General features: G+C 39.0%; 1 protein-coding gene across 4 annotated transcripts in view; it reads left to right on the forward strand.

Moving 5' to 3' along the window:
• LOC132202221 (transcription factor collier) overlaps nucleotides 1-17,539 on the forward strand; it is a 43,125-nt gene extending 25,586 nt beyond the window's left edge. The window contains exons 7-14 of one of the 4 annotated variants that reach the window (XM_059628998.1): nucleotides 10,985-11,066; nucleotides 14,064-14,181; nucleotides 14,607-14,761; nucleotides 14,826-14,958; nucleotides 15,168-15,431; nucleotides 15,627-15,878; nucleotides 15,936-15,991; nucleotides 16,148-17,539. In XM_059628998.1, the coding sequence (XP_059484981.1) occupies nucleotides 10,985-11,066; nucleotides 14,064-14,181; nucleotides 14,607-14,761; nucleotides 14,826-14,958; nucleotides 15,168-15,431; nucleotides 15,627-15,878; nucleotides 15,936-15,991; nucleotides 16,148-16,186 (1,099 nt within the window). In that variant the 3' untranslated portion in view covers nucleotides 16,187-17,539. Of the gene's footprint in view, nucleotides 1-10,984; nucleotides 11,067-14,063; nucleotides 14,182-14,606; nucleotides 14,762-14,825; nucleotides 14,959-15,167; nucleotides 15,432-15,612; nucleotides 15,879-15,935; nucleotides 15,992-16,147 lie in introns of those variants that run through there. The other 3 variants (XM_059628999.1, XM_059629000.1, XM_059629001.1) reach the window with 3 other exon arrangements.
• Nucleotides 17,540-17,717: the final 178 nt, after the last annotated feature.

The raw sequence follows: 17,717 nt of genomic DNA on the forward strand, positions 1-17,717 counted from the left end.
TGAATAAAAAATACATCAGCAAATATTTGCAATTATTAGCGATTGGCAAAAGAGCTTTTCTGCTGCGCTCGGGTATTGCACTCGGACGTGCCATTAAATGAGATTCCCTCTCCGCATCACTTTTGTGTATTCGACATGACGCGCGTGTATATTTATTTTTATTGCACATGCAGCACGCGCGGGCGCGCTCGCGCCTAATTGCTAATTTGTATATTGACTCGCTCCCTGCGTCATATTCCGACAGGAGCATTTTTATGGTGCCGGCGAGCGGCGCACTTATTGCATTACGGTGATTCATCACCCCATCTTCTCCCAGTTCAATTCCGATGGCACAAACGCCAATTAAATTTTACGCTCCCATGTGAAAAATTTGCTGCACTTTGTTTTCAATGAATCAAAAATAACACAATTCTGAGTTGCTTTCAAAGACTTTTGCGCTCAAAATATATATGATTAGCATGTTATCAGGTTCGGAGCGAAAAGAGGCCTCGAATGTATAAAGCGAGAGCTTTTCGGCGAGAGGGTCATTTTACTGCCGGGCACATTATGTAAAGGGTACATAGAAGCAGGGCTGCCGGCGTGCGTCTCAAGTTTCATAATTTGGTTGACAAATTGAGAGGCGCGCGCCGGCGAAATGCCACACTCGTCACTTTGTAGCTTTTGTGCTGTCGGCGACGGGGATTATCTCTTTGTCCCTCCGCTACTTGAGCTCTACAATAACAAGACTATTTGCAAAAAAAAAGTATTCAAAAGCAAAAATTGTACCGTAAGTAAATCAAAATTATAAAATTTGAATGAAAATTTTTGGATCCTCCAAGATGTGGATTTTCAAGTAATAACAAAATTTATTTTATTTTTTGGGTTAATTTTTGTAAACGCTTTTTATAAAAATTATGCGAAATTCACTAGGAACACTTTTGATAATTAGAGTGCGTTTCAAATTTATTCAGCTGATTATCTCGTTTTGTCAGCGCAGGACATGCAACGTCCACGTCCATCCGTCACACATCTGGCCGCGCAGCATAAAGCATAATTATCATGTCCCTCTCTCTGCGAAACGCACGCCTCTTGAACCGCCCTGGTATAAATTTAATTTGCCGACACACACGGAAATGCAGTCTGCTCTGTTGATGTAAATGGGAATGACGGAGAGTTTGAATATGGAACTCAAGAAGCTGCAGGTCTTCCACGCACTATACACGCACAAATGCAATAAAAGGCAATCATGGAAAGCGGATGATGAATGAAAACAGCAGAGGTTATTTCTCTCGGCCACTTTTTACATAATAGTGAATATCATTCCGTGAAATGAATGCAACGATAATACACATTAACGAGAAAGCAAATTTAATAACATTAATGGAAATGGTGGGCCATGATATGACTCTTGCATGTTTTCCTGGCAAATCAGTTTTTGTAACTATTTTTATCTTGAGTGTAGAATATTGTTTTTTTTTTTTATTTTTTATTTATTTAATTATTAACACATTAAATTTTATATCTATAAAGTGAAAATTTATTTTGTTCCAAATGAAATATCAATCAAATTGTCCATGAATGCGATGACATTCATTCCAAATCGATCAGAGCACGGTATTTTTTTTCTCAAGCTCTTTCCATTACCCTAATTGGAAAAAGAAGTGCGATCGGTGTTGAAATTCCCTCCCTGCTCTGGCTTCGCTTTTCACTTGGAACGCAGAGAGATGCAAATGAATGTGCGCGCTGTTGGCGTTTAATGAAGTGCACGTCTTCACGCTCTATTACGGCGCGCGCCGACAACTCCATCGAATGAATTGAATCTCTTCTCGTATGTACGTGTATATCAGCACATAATAATAAAATAAACCCGCAACGCATTATGCTCGGGCGACGGCAGCAGGCGTTTGCAGCATTACGGCCGTGTAATCGAATCACTTCCACGCTGCACAGACTCGGAGCTCCTTTTATTTATTGCGGCCCATATGGCGCCCTCCTTGTCCGCAAATTGACGTTACCGCTCTTGTACCAGACCCCTTTCCTCATCAATTAGACCAATTCCTTCCAATTAATTGACGCTGGGGGGCCAGCCGACTTTTATTTTGCTGATTTCAGCCGCAACTTAGAAATTTCATTGACAAATTGACTGAATTTAAAATTTATTCGTTCCACGCAGAACAATTTTTTGAAAACAATTTTTTATGGTGATTTGAAGTCAGCTTTTTCTCGATGGGTTTCTTGTGTTGTTTAATGTTTAAGAAAACAAATGAAAAGTGAAAAACCAACCGAAAAATAATCTAGTCTTCTCTCAACCACGCTCAAAAAACAAGTTTCAATATTCTGACCAAAATTATTATAAAAATCAATTCGTTAAAAATCAATTTTGAATCCATTTGTAAAATTTTGTGTTAAAAATTGTTTTGTTTAAAATGTATCATTAAATAATTTTTACAAAATTGAATTAGAAGTATTAAAAAAAAAGATTTTTCTAATTCTTGTCAAAATGATTTCACAGCTCATGAATTATGGCTGCAGCCGAAACATGTAGAGCAGGATAGTTTTTTTTCTTGAACAATAAACAAGTCACAAAACCCATTGAGGAGGAACTGAAATTAAATTCAAATCACCACAAATCAACCCTCGATCGTGAAATTCTACTACAATTTTTTTCTTTAGTTCATATATTAATAATTTTTTTAACTTAAAAAAGTTTTATTTTAAACCAGAATTAAATATAATAAAAATTTAACAATTTTATTCTGTATTGCTGAATGGTTGAAACCGTCATTTTATCAGTTGTAAGTAATTTTGCTGGCAAAACAGTGCCTATATTGTTTGCAAATTCAAGCGCTTTTTCCTATATCTATACACGCGGTGGTTGCTTTTGAAAGGAGTGTTTGGCTTTTCGTAATTAAAATTGCTCATACCCGTTTGCACTTTGACTCACTCTCGCGCACTCAACTCTGATTGAAACGGATCAAAGAACACAATAAAAAATAATCAGCACAAGGTCGGGTGGTTTGCGCTGGTGTTGATTTAAGAAATAAAAGGAGGAAATATTTGACCAAGCAGAAAATCGCTTTCCGGCTGCACTCAAAGCAGGCGCACAAAAACACACACGCTCGAGAGCAGCCCCCCGTTGTTAGTGGTCAAACAATCTGGCACTGCAGCCGAGAGTGGAATTGAGATAGGGGGGTGCGATCGGGAGCTCTTTCAAATTTCAAGTGCTCGCCGCTCTAATTTAATTGGCAAAGTGTTTAAGCTGCTCCTTCACTTTGATAATCCACTCGAGTCCGCCGATCTCATTACACGGCGCAAAGAGCCACCTGTTTATCAGTTTCAGCCAAAGAAGAAGAAAGTGGTAAACATCGGATCTACCGCGAGGAACAAAACATTTATTTCTCTCTCGCAAAAGCGAGGCGCGGATTTAATCGGCTAGATTGAACGTCAGATTTGGAATTAATGAGGGTAAAAGAGCGGAGAAGCAAGTTGGCCCAATGATAAATGACGCTCCGACTCTTGCGCGCTGCTTTCTCCCTCGCCGAATTTATTTCCGCCCGTGGCTTGCTGCAGCTTTTTTGGCAGCAATCGAAGAGCCCTTTTGTGCGCTGGCCAAATTCCGAGTGCGCGCGTGACCTTTATTGGGCCATTATTTTAACACGCCTCACTGCTGCGAAAATATTCCCCGTCGCCTCTGCCTTTTTTCCCAATTGCATTATGTAAATTGCAATAACCCCATCGATTTTCCTCCAAATTCATATATATTCGTTCGCATTTTTTTCACTCGCTGTCAACGCGCTGGAACGCGAGAGTTTATCCAGAAGCGGCGCAATCCGACACCACGTGTTGAACGAATGAATGAGTGGGTTCGAGGTGTTGATGTCACCAGCGGGAGATGATGAGAACTGATGCGACTTCCGCGTAGAAAAAGATGACACATTAGTGGCCCTAAACACAACCCCTGCTGGTGAATTACCCGTTGTTGTCGTTGCAAACAGCAGGGGACGCCTTCGCTTGTGGGAAACAACTTGCTTTTGTGGGCACAGAAACTTCTGATCTTTTATATATATAATGGTTTTCAAGATATAAAAATGATTTAAATAATAGCTGTTTAAATATTTATTAGATAATCTACTTAAAATTTAAAAAGATTTCTTTGTATTTTATTTATTATATTTTTTGTATAATGTAGCATATAATTTATTCATAATGATTTACAATTTTTAAATATTTCCAAATTATATTGCTTACCTACACGTGTATTTATAGATTTTTAAAATTAATATAGTGATTGTTGGTAAATTTCACCATAGAATTTAATCTAGAGATATATATTTCTTCTTCTTGTTAGAGGTGGTCTATTAATTTACCAAGATTAATTCTGAAAATTATTACTTATTCTTCACATCCATGGGTGACTCTTACAAATTCATGAAAGATTTAAGCGGTGTCGTGCGTTGGTATAATGGACGTGACAGATGTTGGCTCATTCCACGGCGACAAATTACGGTCTCTGGAATTGTGGGAGCGACTCTCGCTGCACAAACACAAGCGCCCAATAACTCGCAAATGTCAAAATATTATTTCAAAGCCACACATCAGCCGCAGCAGAAAGAAATCCTTTCCGCTTCCGCCCGCGCACTAAAATCTATGTTTTCCATTAAGAGCCTTTTCTTTTGCTGCAGCCGAACGCGCACCTTGGCAAGGAAATCGAGCCCGAGTGTAGTCTCGGATGCTTTTTACGATTTGTTAAAGTACCTAGTTTGTAATTCTTTCCCATGGGATCTTTATGCGAGTGGAGAGGAGTCTGGAGAGGCTCATCTCAAATCATCAGCACGCGCACATGTTCCTGCTCTTTTATTAGTTTTTAGACTCGGCACCTTTTTCTTTACTGCTCACACCAATCTGCGGCTCGATCGCAATTAAAAGCTAGCGGGCCCCCGAGGCGCATTTTGTTTCCTGAAAAAGTCGCTTCTCCGATCAATTAGCCCTTTTTGTTTACGCGTGGCCTAACGAGGAACATGATGACGGGCTGTGTATTGGAGAGAGCAAAAGGCACCTCAAGGAGCCGTTGCCGGTCAGCTGATTGCAAGTAGCTGCAGTCCCTGGGGTCCACCTCTCTCTCCCTCGTATTGACTGTGCAGAATGAATGTGCGCAGCTCCATGGTGCAAACCCTGCTAGGAGGTAGAGCATTTGCAAGAAACTTTTCTTACAGGCTCAAAAAGGTAACAACAAAAAGAAAAATGAGAATAAATTAAAAAGGTGAATTCCTGTTAAAGAAATAGTTTATTAAAATAATAATAAAAAAATAAAAAAATGAAGGTCTATTGCTTAAAGACGTAATTGTCACAATGCGATCTACTCATTTAAACAAAAGAAACATTTATTTAAACAATGGAGGTTATGAATATTTTTTTTTTAAATTAGTTGCCGAATTTTCAATTGTGACAAGTTTGGTTTTTTAATGATTAATCTAAATATTATAATACATTGAATTTCTTTTCTTGTTTTATCAAAAAATAATAATAATAATAACAATTAATATAACTGACAACAATTTATAAATAAAATAAGACTTGCCAGCAATTATTGCTAAAAAATATTAAAACAAAACTGATTTTGGCAATACAGAGATCAGATATATTTATGAAGGATTCATTTAAAATTAAAGTGAAGCAAAAAAATAGTTTTCAGTGAAACCGCATCTTGTTGAAATTTGCCCCTTACTCCTTTTAGGCGAAATGAGCCAAACACCGTATTTACTTATATTAGATATTTGTTTAAATCTAATTTTAAACCATTTTAAAATCAAACCCGTCAGTTTAAAATTAAACTGTTTCAGGCCTGATTTATTTTTAATTCATTGCAAATCCGCGGCGCGAAAATTAACGAGGTCGCTTTGACGCGAGAGCTGTTGCGGGGTGTTTATAAAATTAATTATCTTTTGCGGCGCGCATGTTATGTGTGTGTAGCGCCGTTTAATTGGCTGCCGGCTACATGAAGCGGCACAGAGGAAGGACGGATGGTTCAGCGACAGACACAGCGCCGCGCTCATTTCTTATTCCTTTTCGGCGCGCGAGCGTTCACACTGCACACAGAGGTGCGAGCAGTCGCTCTCTCATAAATGAACAGCCAAGACAAACACCGAGCCAGAGGTAAATCTCGGCGCTCTTCAACTTTGCCGCAAACTTGCACAACCCCACCGGCACGAGATTTGCCGCACACTTTTTATTCCGTGACCTTTTCTTCCTTCATTCGAGGGAGCAAAAGTTTTAAAGACTTGAATTTTCAGCCATTCATCTCCACCGATGAATAATATTTCACTCTGTTGAATAAAAGTAAGTTTTTTTCCCCAATCGCTACTGATGGAGTGTCGGAAATCCACCCCGCAAAAATAAAGGCACAAAAGAAGAAGAAGAAGTTCGGCGGAATGATTATTGGAAAAAATGGAAGCGCTGGTGAAAATCCCTGTGCGACGCGCAGACATTTTTCCCCTGCGTGCAGTGTGTGTGACGAAAGGGAAATCTCTTTTCATTGTCCGTCGGCGCAGCACGCAAGCGCCACCCTCGCTCTCTCATCATATTACTTTTCCACCCCGAGCCGCCGGAAAACAGCAGAGCACCCGACCCAACTTTTCCCAGCGGCGTGGCTCGCACAGTTGCCAAGTTACAATGGTGATCATCTGACTCGCTCTCGCGCACACTAATAATGCGGTGCTCGCCGCGAAATCGCTCTCCTGATTAAGTGGCGGAGCAACGGCGTTTTATCGCTCTCAAGGCCGTGCAAAAGAGCAGCTCAAATAAATTTAAACCAAAATGCATCCATTTAGTTTGAAAGAATTGAAAAAAAAAAATATAAACAAATAATGAAAAAATACTTAATTTTTTTATAAATATTATAAGAACTAAAATTAGAAAAGAAGTTAAAACTTCAATCCATTTTTTTTTTTAAACATTTTGAACCAAAACTTTTATTTTCCTCCCATTATAAAGCCGGTTAATTTTCATCCCCGTATTTAAACATTAATTTAAATGGTCATATTACTGAATAATTTAAATTATAATTTTTTTCGTCGAGATCATCAGCTGCAGAGTCACGCTCTGGATAATTAATTTGGTGCGATTAAATTGCAAGTGTCGTATATGCAAAGCGCCGCGCAGGCACGCATGGCGGGTCTGCCTAGCCAGCAGATTAGCAGGCGCCGCTCGTGAGCTGTTGACTCTTTTCCTTCCTCCCTTTTGGCTGGTCGAAAAAAAGGCGGCGGAGAAAAGAGAGCACCTGAGGAGAGAGAGCGAGAGTGTTGTAATTGAATTAGTTTCGTAATTAGAACGGCTTGTAGAAGCAGCGGGGCGCCATTATCTCTTCATCATTTGCATAAAGCGGGGGATCAAGTTAACACGCAGGCCTTTTTTAGCAGAGTATTTCTCTCTTTTCTCAGTTGTCTTTCTTTCTTTCTTCTTTCTTTGTCGCTGCGAGTCGGTGGCGGCGGCGGCGCCGTCCTCTGGGACCGCCGGCCTGTTAACTCGATTCTGCGACACTAAATAAGGTTTATTCAAATTTTCTCCTTGGAATCCCAAGACGATGTCAATTGGCTTTGCTTCTTCTTCTCTCTTTCTGTCGTCTCGCTCTTCGCCGAGCGTCTTTTTCTTTTGCTCGTTCGCGAGTATTTTTCCTGCCGCTTTATTTCATTTCGTATTCTCCGCCGCGCGACTATTGAAAAGATTGCTGCGCTACTGCAAGTCGGCCCGAAATTAAATTCCCGTCTCCTCTGACAAGCGATGCTCGCTCGATTTAAATCCGAATCTGCAGCAGACACGAACTTTGCCGCCCCAATTTGATTCCGACGACTCGCTTGCTCACAAGTCACAACACACGCGAAATAAAATTGTCTCTCTGGCAAAAAAAAAAAATGTCATCAACTCCAAAAAATTGAATTTAACCATTTATCCAAAAGCCAAAAGCAGCATTTGTCCAAATTTTAAATTTACTCTCAGTTTTAAATTATTCATGGATCTCATAAAATTCCAAATTTAAAGGTCACTTCTCCTTTAAAAAAAGTGATACGGGTACGTCAGAAAGTGGTTGTACTGAAAAAAAATATTAAAATTCGCCAAAGGGCAGGCGAGTGAGTCTCTTTTCAGATAAGTGAGTTAATATCGCAGGCGCATTAGTGCCACTTTATATTCAAATCCGAGACGCGCAGAGGGAGAAAGATGTCGTTGCGGATAATTGCACGACACGAGCGCATGTTTACTTTCCTCCGCGCGATAAGCTGCACTGAAAATTTCTTCGTGTTTCACATTTGAGACAAAAATTCAAACTCGATCCGCGGTGCATTTTATTTCCGCGGATAGGTGCGACGTGTTTTGCATTTGACTGCATTTCATATCGCACAACTGAGTAATAGAAATGCGGTACGTACGCTCCCTCCCCGCTTCTCTGTATCACATTTGAGCAGTTCACAATAAAAAATAGCCGAGAGCTGATACGTATTCCAGTCTCGTTTGCTAAGAGAGAAAGAGACCTGCTGCTGCTCGACACACACACTCGTGTATATGGTTACAAGAGAGAAACGAGTAAAATACATTTCGCGTACACGCGCTTCTGCATATATTCAGCAGGATGGCACTGGAAAACCTAAGCAACTCAAATTTCCGTCTTCCAATGCGTATTAAATGTATAAAAAAATTTAAATCAAGTATATAAATTGTATTGTTTAAAACTTTTTATATCTATTTATTATAAATATTTATTTAATTATGTAATTTGCAATGTTTTATTTTATTTTTATGTTTTTTATTTACAAAATTTATGCTACTAATTTAAAAAAAAAAATTTATTTAATTTTAATCATATTGTTGCTGAAAATTTTAACATTTAATTGCCATTTAATAAAATATTAAGCACGTTGTTCACTTGTCACATTAACAACTTCAATAGACATATGGATGGGTTGCCTCCATGCCTTTTACATGAATTTTAATTAATAATATAATGCTAAATTCTTTTCCATAAATTTTTCTTATCAAGCACCACATTGTGGGGTCGCAATAATCAATCGGTGCGTGTTTCATTGCTGGCGCCGTATTCCGCCTCGAGAGGTGGCTGGCATGACGTGCAAAATTCAAACTGCCAAAGAACAATTGGGCCATAATTTATGCACGGTGTCATTATTCGCAAACAATGGCCGGCGAATGTAACGCAACCTGTTCAAAGTGAGCGTTCAACGTGAATTCGCTCGCTTGCCTCACCGCGCGCGTGCATATCGCAATTTGCCTCTATGCGCCGCTGATTAACAAAAATGCAACCGTTTTATCTTTTTTGGCAACTGCAGATGAAATTAAAAATAAGTTTTAAATAAAAAGTATTGAAACAATTGGCTAGGTTTTTGCCGGTTTTCGGGGCCTCGCGTGCATCTCTCTTTCGGTCTTGCAGTCAGCAGCCGCCGGGCATGTGTCGCTAACCACGTTATTGTTAGCTCAGTGGCACACCCGGCGGCAATTTAAGGAGCTTGGCTGCTGTTCATTAGCGTCGAAATAAACTGCCAAGCCCGCTATCGACACGGGAGCCCGACACAATTCCATTCCTGTAAGATTTCATGTTATCAAAATCTGTGTCACTTAATTTATTATAAATTTGTGCCTAGTGAATGTTTTGCCTTTTAATTTTTGAAAGTTTTATCAGATAAAAAAGTTGAATATTGGCATTCAATGGTTCTGTAAAATTTCATTTAAAAAAATTGTTTTTTCACCTTAATGAAAATTAACTAGTTCGTAAACAGTATTATTTTTTTATTTATATGTAAAAATTTAAGCAAAGAATTGAATTGCTTGGCTTTTCCCTTCTGGAGTTGGCCCGACTTGACATTTCTTCTAAAATCTCTAAAAAATATGTATAATAATAAAATAACAAATAAATAATTTATTTCTTGATTACTGTAAAATTATGTAATTCCAAGAAATATAGATTTTAAATCAGTAACCTAGCAATGATAGAAAATGTTAATTTTTCTATGGGAAAAGTTATTTTCCCTCTTGTCATCTCATTATTTTCAGTTTTCTTTGAATAGGAAAAGTTTGCTTGCTCTTCTCGTCTTTTAAATAATTTACCCGATGTTGCTGGTAAATTGAAAGATGAAAAATCGCTCTCTCCGCGTGCGGCACAAGTGAGCTATTTGCACAAAGGAAAAGAGAAAATGATCTAATGCAAATATTGTCTCGCTCGGCGCGCACAGCGGGTTTCGACAAAACGAGTGGCGTGTAGGGGATGTTTAATGCGCCGCGCCGGGGACTTAATTCTGTTTTCATTTCGCCAGAAGGGGCTACTTAAGGGGTGGCGACGAGGGTGCTGCCGAACAATAACAAAATATAAAATAATGACGGCCGTGCGGCTTCCTACAGCGAAAGATTAATACAAGTAAAAAAAAAGCGAAAGTAGCTTTTAAGCTCCTTTACTTATCATTTTTCATAAATGCCAAGCGCGAGAATGGAAAGGAGCTGCAGACGTGATTGTCGTGCAGGTGCAGTGTCGCACTTGATTGTAATTGGGGTTGATGGCCAGAGTGCCCCGAGGCAGTGCCAATCTGCCACGGATATGCCCCTGCGAATTAGTGCCATGTGGCGCTCATGCCCGCCGGCGCCGCTCAAATAAATGCTAAATGAAACATATATTCGAGCTGGATTTGAATAATGTTCTATTGAAAGAGCTTCAGGATTTTGTTCCAAATTCATTCATAGCATAAAAGATAATTTGGAAATTTAATTAGCAATGAATAAATCTTAGATAGATAGAGAAAGTAGTGCCAAATTTATTAATATTTTTATGACATTATAAAAATTCTTTTCAGAAAAACTAAATTAAAAAATAAAAATGATGAAAATTCATTTTTAATTTTCAATTGAAATTGTACAATGTATTGAAAAATTTTACTTGCAAATCAAACTTTTTAATGTGGAAATGTTAATTTTTGTTGACTCCATAATAAAGTTTATTTAAATTTTGTTGCAGGTTTTTCCTCAAATTCTTCTTGAAGTGCAACCAGAACTGTCTGAAAAACGCCGGCAACCCGCGTGATATGAGGAGGTTCCAGGTAAGCAGAATTCCATTTTTCTAAATCCTCTATTTTGGGTGCTTTGAAAGCAAATGCAGTGTCATTGTGGGTTGTGTGGCTTGTGCTGGAATAAACAGCTGCCTTTGGATTTTTCGTCATTACGCGCCTCAACAGGCGCAATAATTTATCTTTCGTTGGTTAAAACGTGCGGAAGCGCGTTCCCTCTTTTCGCCTCACACCCGCGCCAAGATGGGCCTTTCCGAATCTCGACGCTTTTCGGCGGGGTGCACGCGACGCGATAAGTGAGAGTTGCTTCCTCGGCAATACATACATGGCGAAGGGTAGATGTGCATCGTTTTGGTGCGAGAGAGAGCAAGGAAGGAGGAAATTGTTATTTGGCCGCCGAGCAATGCATTATTTGCTATCGCTAAGCCCCTCGGAACAATAAATGACCTTATCGCATTGCAAGCACATAAAAAGTCACTGTCGTGTCATCCACGCATGGCAGACTAAGCATGTCCTCCGCCGACGCCGCCGAGAGAGAGGAAAATAAAAAGCAAAAGGGGCCACCCCAAAAGAAGAGAAGAAGAACCCATCGGCTCAGGCAAAATTCCCTTCGTGAGAGACTCGCGTCGAGAGAAAAAAGGACTAGAGCTGCAAAAATGGCATTAGCCGTCGAGAACGGATGGGAAAAAAAGGGAGACTGGCCTTTTCTTTCTCAAATTAATCTCTCGCAAAACATGGCCGTTATTTCAAAAGAATAAAGCTTCGTAATTCAGGGATTTTCTGATACAGGGATGAAATTGGTTTTTAAAATTGAATTAATTTTAAAGGTATAAGGAATTTTTTAAATTTATATACTTCACATAATAAAATTAAATAAATTTCCAACTCTTGACAACAGTAATTTTTAACTATTAATTTCAAGCACTGCTTCTTTTTTAGGATTGGAAAAGGATAAAAAAAGTTTGTGTATATCAAATTGCCAACTTTGCAAAAGTTCTTTCGCTCTTCCCTGATAAATCGCGTGAAAAGTGAAGGCAAAAGGTGTTGCACGCGGCACTCGCGGTAATTCATTTTTGCCACCTGTTAGGCGGCGCCGCGACAGACAAATTGAAAAGTGACTTTATATTTATGACGAAAGGCAGGAGGCTGTCGCACAGTTTATTTATTTCGCGACGATGCAAGAGCCCGCGTGCCGTTTTATTTATTGGCCCCTGCGCGTGTTTCATCTTGAAAGCGGCAGCCGCCGCTGGATCTGCAGTAAGCCCGTCTGGATTTATCTCTCATTTGTTTCCCGTCAACTCTCTTTTCCGAAGGGAGAATTCTATTTTCCTCTCTTTTGTCACACACGCGATCGATTTTGTTTTTATTCATTTATATATTCGTCGCGACGAAATTAATTTTGTTTGGGGGAGCCAAAGATATCAAGTTAAGGTTCAAGTTGGGAGATTTGGCTTCAAAATAACAAGTTGCGTGTAGCAGGAGGTTTACGGCCTCATGAAGCAGGCTTTACAACACAAACTTTACGACGACGTGTTAAACTGCAATGTGCTGTCATGAACAATCTCCGTCGCACCTTTATACGGAGCTGACAATTATTTCAGCAGTATGTGGCTTGTCAAAACGTCAAGATGCTTCTTTTAAATTAATTAATTAATTATGTTTTTTTTTTTAATTTTATTTTTATATCTATATGCCAAAAAAATTGTTAATAGAGTTATTTCAATTTAATATTAAATCACTTCACATAAATTTCAAAAGATAAAATAATTTCAATTTGGACCAAAATAATTGTGGAAACCGTTTTTCAAAATTCATTTAAATATTTATTTTTTTACGTTTCTGCTCAATATTAAAAATTTTTGATACAGAGAAATGAACATTTCGTCATAAGATAGGTCATTTTTCCGCTTTCGTCAAAGGTCAAAACGCAAACGATCGATGGGGAACTCTTTCAAGGCCGCTGAGGGGCCTTTTGGGATTTGGGAATCGACACCTGTGGAGGCTGCAGGCGCGAATCCTTGGGCGCCGCAAAAGGCCTTTGCGTTGAATCGCGGGCGGCGTGTGCTGCCGGTTGCATATCGGCGGTGGGTGTAGGCGCGCGAGGAGCTGCAATTTCTCCCCTTAAGAGAATTCTGCGGTTCCCATGGGAACGGCTCGGCGAGAGCGGCGGGGGTGGGGTTTTTCAGCGAGGGCTTACAAAAAGGAGGACTGTATAGAGGCTGACTTACGAGAACAGCAGTGGTAGATGTTGCGTGAGCAATCCCAGGGGAAGATCCACCGTCCCCTTCGCGTTCCCGGCGCTCCCCGGGGGAGAAGCAGCCGAACCGACTCACTGACTGACTATCGCTTTTCCTTCCAAGACACATTCATTTTGACAAAATGGCGAGTTTCGCTATTTCCCTATTTTTCCAAAATAAAATCGCCAATATTTGAACCGGGTCGCTGTTTTGCGGGTTGAGCGGCGTTGGTACAAATTAATTGGCCTTGTTGTTGGGCGCTGTCACTCCTCTCGGTCGAGGGGGCAAACGCGATTTGCTCGTTAATTAGCGAGCGAGCGGCGGCCGCGCGCGCCGAGGGTGTGTGCATAACTATGGCCTGAATTATTAATGAATTCGTCTCGGGCCGCCTTTATCAGTGCGTACAATTATGCGTAACAACCTGCAGTGGATTACGAGAAGCACATTTGAATGCACTATGATGTTTCCACTGGATCAAAAATCTATCAAGTGCGAATTAAAACTTGTAATTTGTAACAAACAACCCTTTTTATGGAGCTTTCAAATAAAAATTATGTTTTATTAATAAGTAAATTTTGATCATATTTTATTTTTATTTTTTATAGAGAAATATTTTCATTCTTTAGCAACTTAAAACGCAGTGAAATTAACTTCAATTTGTTCTTAATCATTCTTAATAAAAACGTTTCATCAAATTAATTTTTTTTTAATAACTGTGATTTTTGCGAATACCAATTGACCTTTTGTACCGTTTCCGACTTGTTTTCATAATATTATTGAATTCGTGTTGCAGGTGGTAATTGGCACCCAGGTTGGCGTGGACGGACCACTGTTGGCGGTGTCCGACAATATGTTTGTGCACAACAACTCGAAACACGGCCGCAGAGCCAAGAGGCTCGACCCCGCGGAAGGTAAATTTTTTACTTGAATTTTTTCTTAAATTTTAATACTTTAAAGACTCGCAATCAGTGCTTTTTTGAATTCTGTCGCTGACTGCAGGGTCAATAAAGTTGAGTGTCATCTTTATAAAATTTATTGCAATGTGCTGTGCGTGCGCACTTGCCACTCTATATTGATTTTGCAACTCACGTGGTCGCTGTGTTATTTTGGAGGCCCCAACCACATGGTCGGGAAATCCACTCACTGCGCCTGCTTGAATTTAATAAATAAAAAAAATTTAATATTATGGAAAATAAATTTGACTAATTGGAAGAAAATGTGTTCTTAAAATCATAATGATCGGTGCAGATTTCCGCACTCGTTGTTCTCTTTTAAATTTATTTCAAAAAGAGCAGCCGAGTGCCGTTTTTGCACTGTGACCCTTTTTAACCTGTAGGCCTGTATCCTCCCCTGCCCGTAGCGACACCCTGCATCAAGGCAATTTCGCCGAGTGAAGGGTGGACCGCAGGTGGATCCACGGTCATCATTGTTGGGGACAACTTCTTTGACGGGCTTCAGGTCGTCTTCGGCACAATGCTAGTCTGGAGTGAGGTAAATTTTGAAATAATAAAAATTAAATATATTTAGATATTAATTTTCGTTCTATTAATTCCAGTTGATCACGTCTCACGCCATCAGGGTGCAAACGCCGCCCAGGCATATACCGGGAGTGGTTGAAGTCACGCTCTCCTACAAGTCGAAACAATTCTGCAAAGGCGCGCCTGGCAGATTTGTTTACGTCTGTGAGTGTAATTTGCCCTTTTTACTCCATCTTATTTTATAATTTAATACATAAATAAAAATAAATAAATATATTAAAATTTGTTCTTGATTTCAATATTTTAAGAATTTTAAAATTTAATTAAATATTTATTGAAATTCTGAGTGTAATGTTAGCAGATAATAATTTGTATTTTAATTGGACTTGTAACTAAATTTCCTTTTTTTCTATTTGCAGCACTGAATGAGCCGACCATAGATTATGGTTTCCAGAGACTGCAAAAACTTATTCCTAGACACCCCGGAGACCCTGAAAAACTGCCCAAGGAGATTATTCTGAAGAGGGCAGCAGACCTGGCTGAGGCTTTGTACAGCATGCCGAGGAACAACCAGTTGGCGTTGTCAGCGCCGCGGTCACCTGGCATGACCAACAACCACAGCATGTCCGGGTTCAATTCATATACAGGGCAGTTAGCGGTCAGTGTACAGGACAATACCAATGGTGAGTTCTTTTTTTTTCAAGTTAGCACTAAAATATAAAAAAATGAATTTTATAAATTAGTCCATTTTTTTTACTCCACTGATCTCTTGATTTAAAATAATAATACAAAATTAGAAAACTCAATTGTTTAACATTTTCTTGAACACTCAAGTTGTCACTGACGGGTGGCCCTAACCTGCAGGGTTTTATTTCTAGAGGAGTATGGTAGAGCGCAGAGCAGCAGTGTTTCGCCGCGGGGAGGCTACGGCTCGAGCGCTTCGACGCCCCACTCGTCCAGCGGCGCCGCCTCTTACGGTGGAAACAACGGGGCGCCGCAAGGACCTGCTCCGGGCGCCGCTCCTGCAGGCTCCGTACCCATGGTCGGGGGCTACAGCGGCGCCGCCGCCGCCGTCTCCGCAGCCCAACTTGGCTCCCCTGCCGCCGCTGGAATCTTCAACACCTCTCCACGTGAGTTTTAACATTTTTGTAATCATTACAAATGTTTAAATGCCCTCAAAATTTCAGTGCGTCCGTCTGCTCAGTGTTTCCCTGGCCGTGACAAACTTGGATCAGTGGAACCTGTAAGTTTTCTCCTGCAATTTCAATATTTGACTTTTTTTAAATAAATTTTTTAGATTAAAAAATATATATTTCTTTTTAATTTCTTTAGTATGATTTTTATTTGAATTTTTTTAACTTTCCATAATTTTTTAAAACTGAAACAAGTGTTTTTATAGGAAACAGGAGCTTGGTGGCCTCCCCTACTTGCTCGATAATCGCATTGCTGCTGATGCTGCTGAGTTTTGATCTCTTCGCCATACCCCTTTATTCCCAGTGTAAAAAACGATCCCCAAAAAAAGACTTGTACATTTTACCTTAAAATAGCATCAAGCTAAAAGTTGTTTTAATCTCTCCGGCTGAAAAAAAATGTTTATATATTTTTCATGCGGTGAAATTGTAATTAAATAGTGCTGACACTATCAAACATATCAAGAAGGAAAAAAAAGCAAGAGTTCAAGACATCGGTTCAAAATTTCTTCTTTGATCAAAACATGGCCTATACTTTTTGAATTTTTTTTCTGTTCCGATGAAACTCTGAAAACCATTCAAGGACCACAAAATTATGATCGACATATCTTTATAATAGTGCCAGGAGGTTGAAACCAATCGGCATTAATACAAAAAATGAAAAATATCAAACCAACGTCTTGCGCTGATTAACTCGTATAGTTCAGAGAGAAAAAATATCAAGTATATTATACAGTGGAAGTGTACAGAACCTGTAAATAAATACTCGATGCCCAAAAAATGGGCGGTTTGTAAATTGCGTCGGTTGAAAGAACTTCACAAATAATTATGTGAACTTGCTAATTTATCAAATAACAAAATGTGCAATCTTGGGAAATTTGCTTAGTTCTCATTTATCTCAAAATTAATTCTCAAACATTCAAAATTAATAGGCTTCATAGAGGAAACGCATGAAATGTAATTCTAAAAGTGATTTCAATATGCCACAATTTAATTGCGAGAAAATGTCCTTGTCAATTTACAGCAGTATACGAGACGGAAGCGCAAAAGAACCATTTTATACAAAAATTAAAACTGTAGAATTTCTATAATTTCTCATGCAGACTTTTAGAGAAGAAAATAGTCTCCTCACTGCGGTGAAAAACTCTTGTATCTCTGCTGAGAGCGAGACTTGTTTCCCTAAAAAAGTAACATGAGTGATGGTACAAAAAGAACCCTGATTAACTGAACTAATTATAATCCATTAGACTTCTGAAGGTTGGTTGTGTCTGTTGTTGAAAATGTGCGGAAGTGCTCTTTATTTGATTTTGTTTTGTTCCTTTCAAACACCACGCTATATTGAGATTTGAGATGAATAAAGTAAGTTTGAGTGAATATTAAAATATAAACGGTTGAAGCGGTATTTAAAAAGTGATTACGAAGAATAATGGGTGCGGCGAGTAATTGACTATTTAAAAACAATTTTTAGATGTCTCAAACGATTATTATATATTCTATAGAGCAGATCTCGAGGCAGTTCAGGAGATAAATGATGAAAGCAGAAGCTATACACTGTATAACACACATACTGTCATTTATGAATGTAACATTAAAAGAATTTTGCAAAGAGAAATTTGTTAGTCTCATTCAAAGGAACCAACATTAAAGCATTCTTAACAAAAAATAGCAGTAATATAATAAGTTTTATTACTTCAGTATAGTTCAGTGCAGGTATTAGAGATACAAATTATTTCAAATAATGTTTTATATAATTGTTTTTTTTAAACATGACTTAAATTT

The sequence above is a fragment of the Neocloeon triangulifer genome, unplaced genomic scaffold (assembly GCF_031216515.1).
Source record: "Neocloeon triangulifer isolate White Clay Creek 2 clone unplaced genomic scaffold, ASM3121651v1 ptg000015l, whole genome shotgun sequence".
NCBI lineage: Eukaryota > Metazoa > Arthropoda > Insecta > Ephemeroptera > Baetidae > Neocloeon > Neocloeon triangulifer.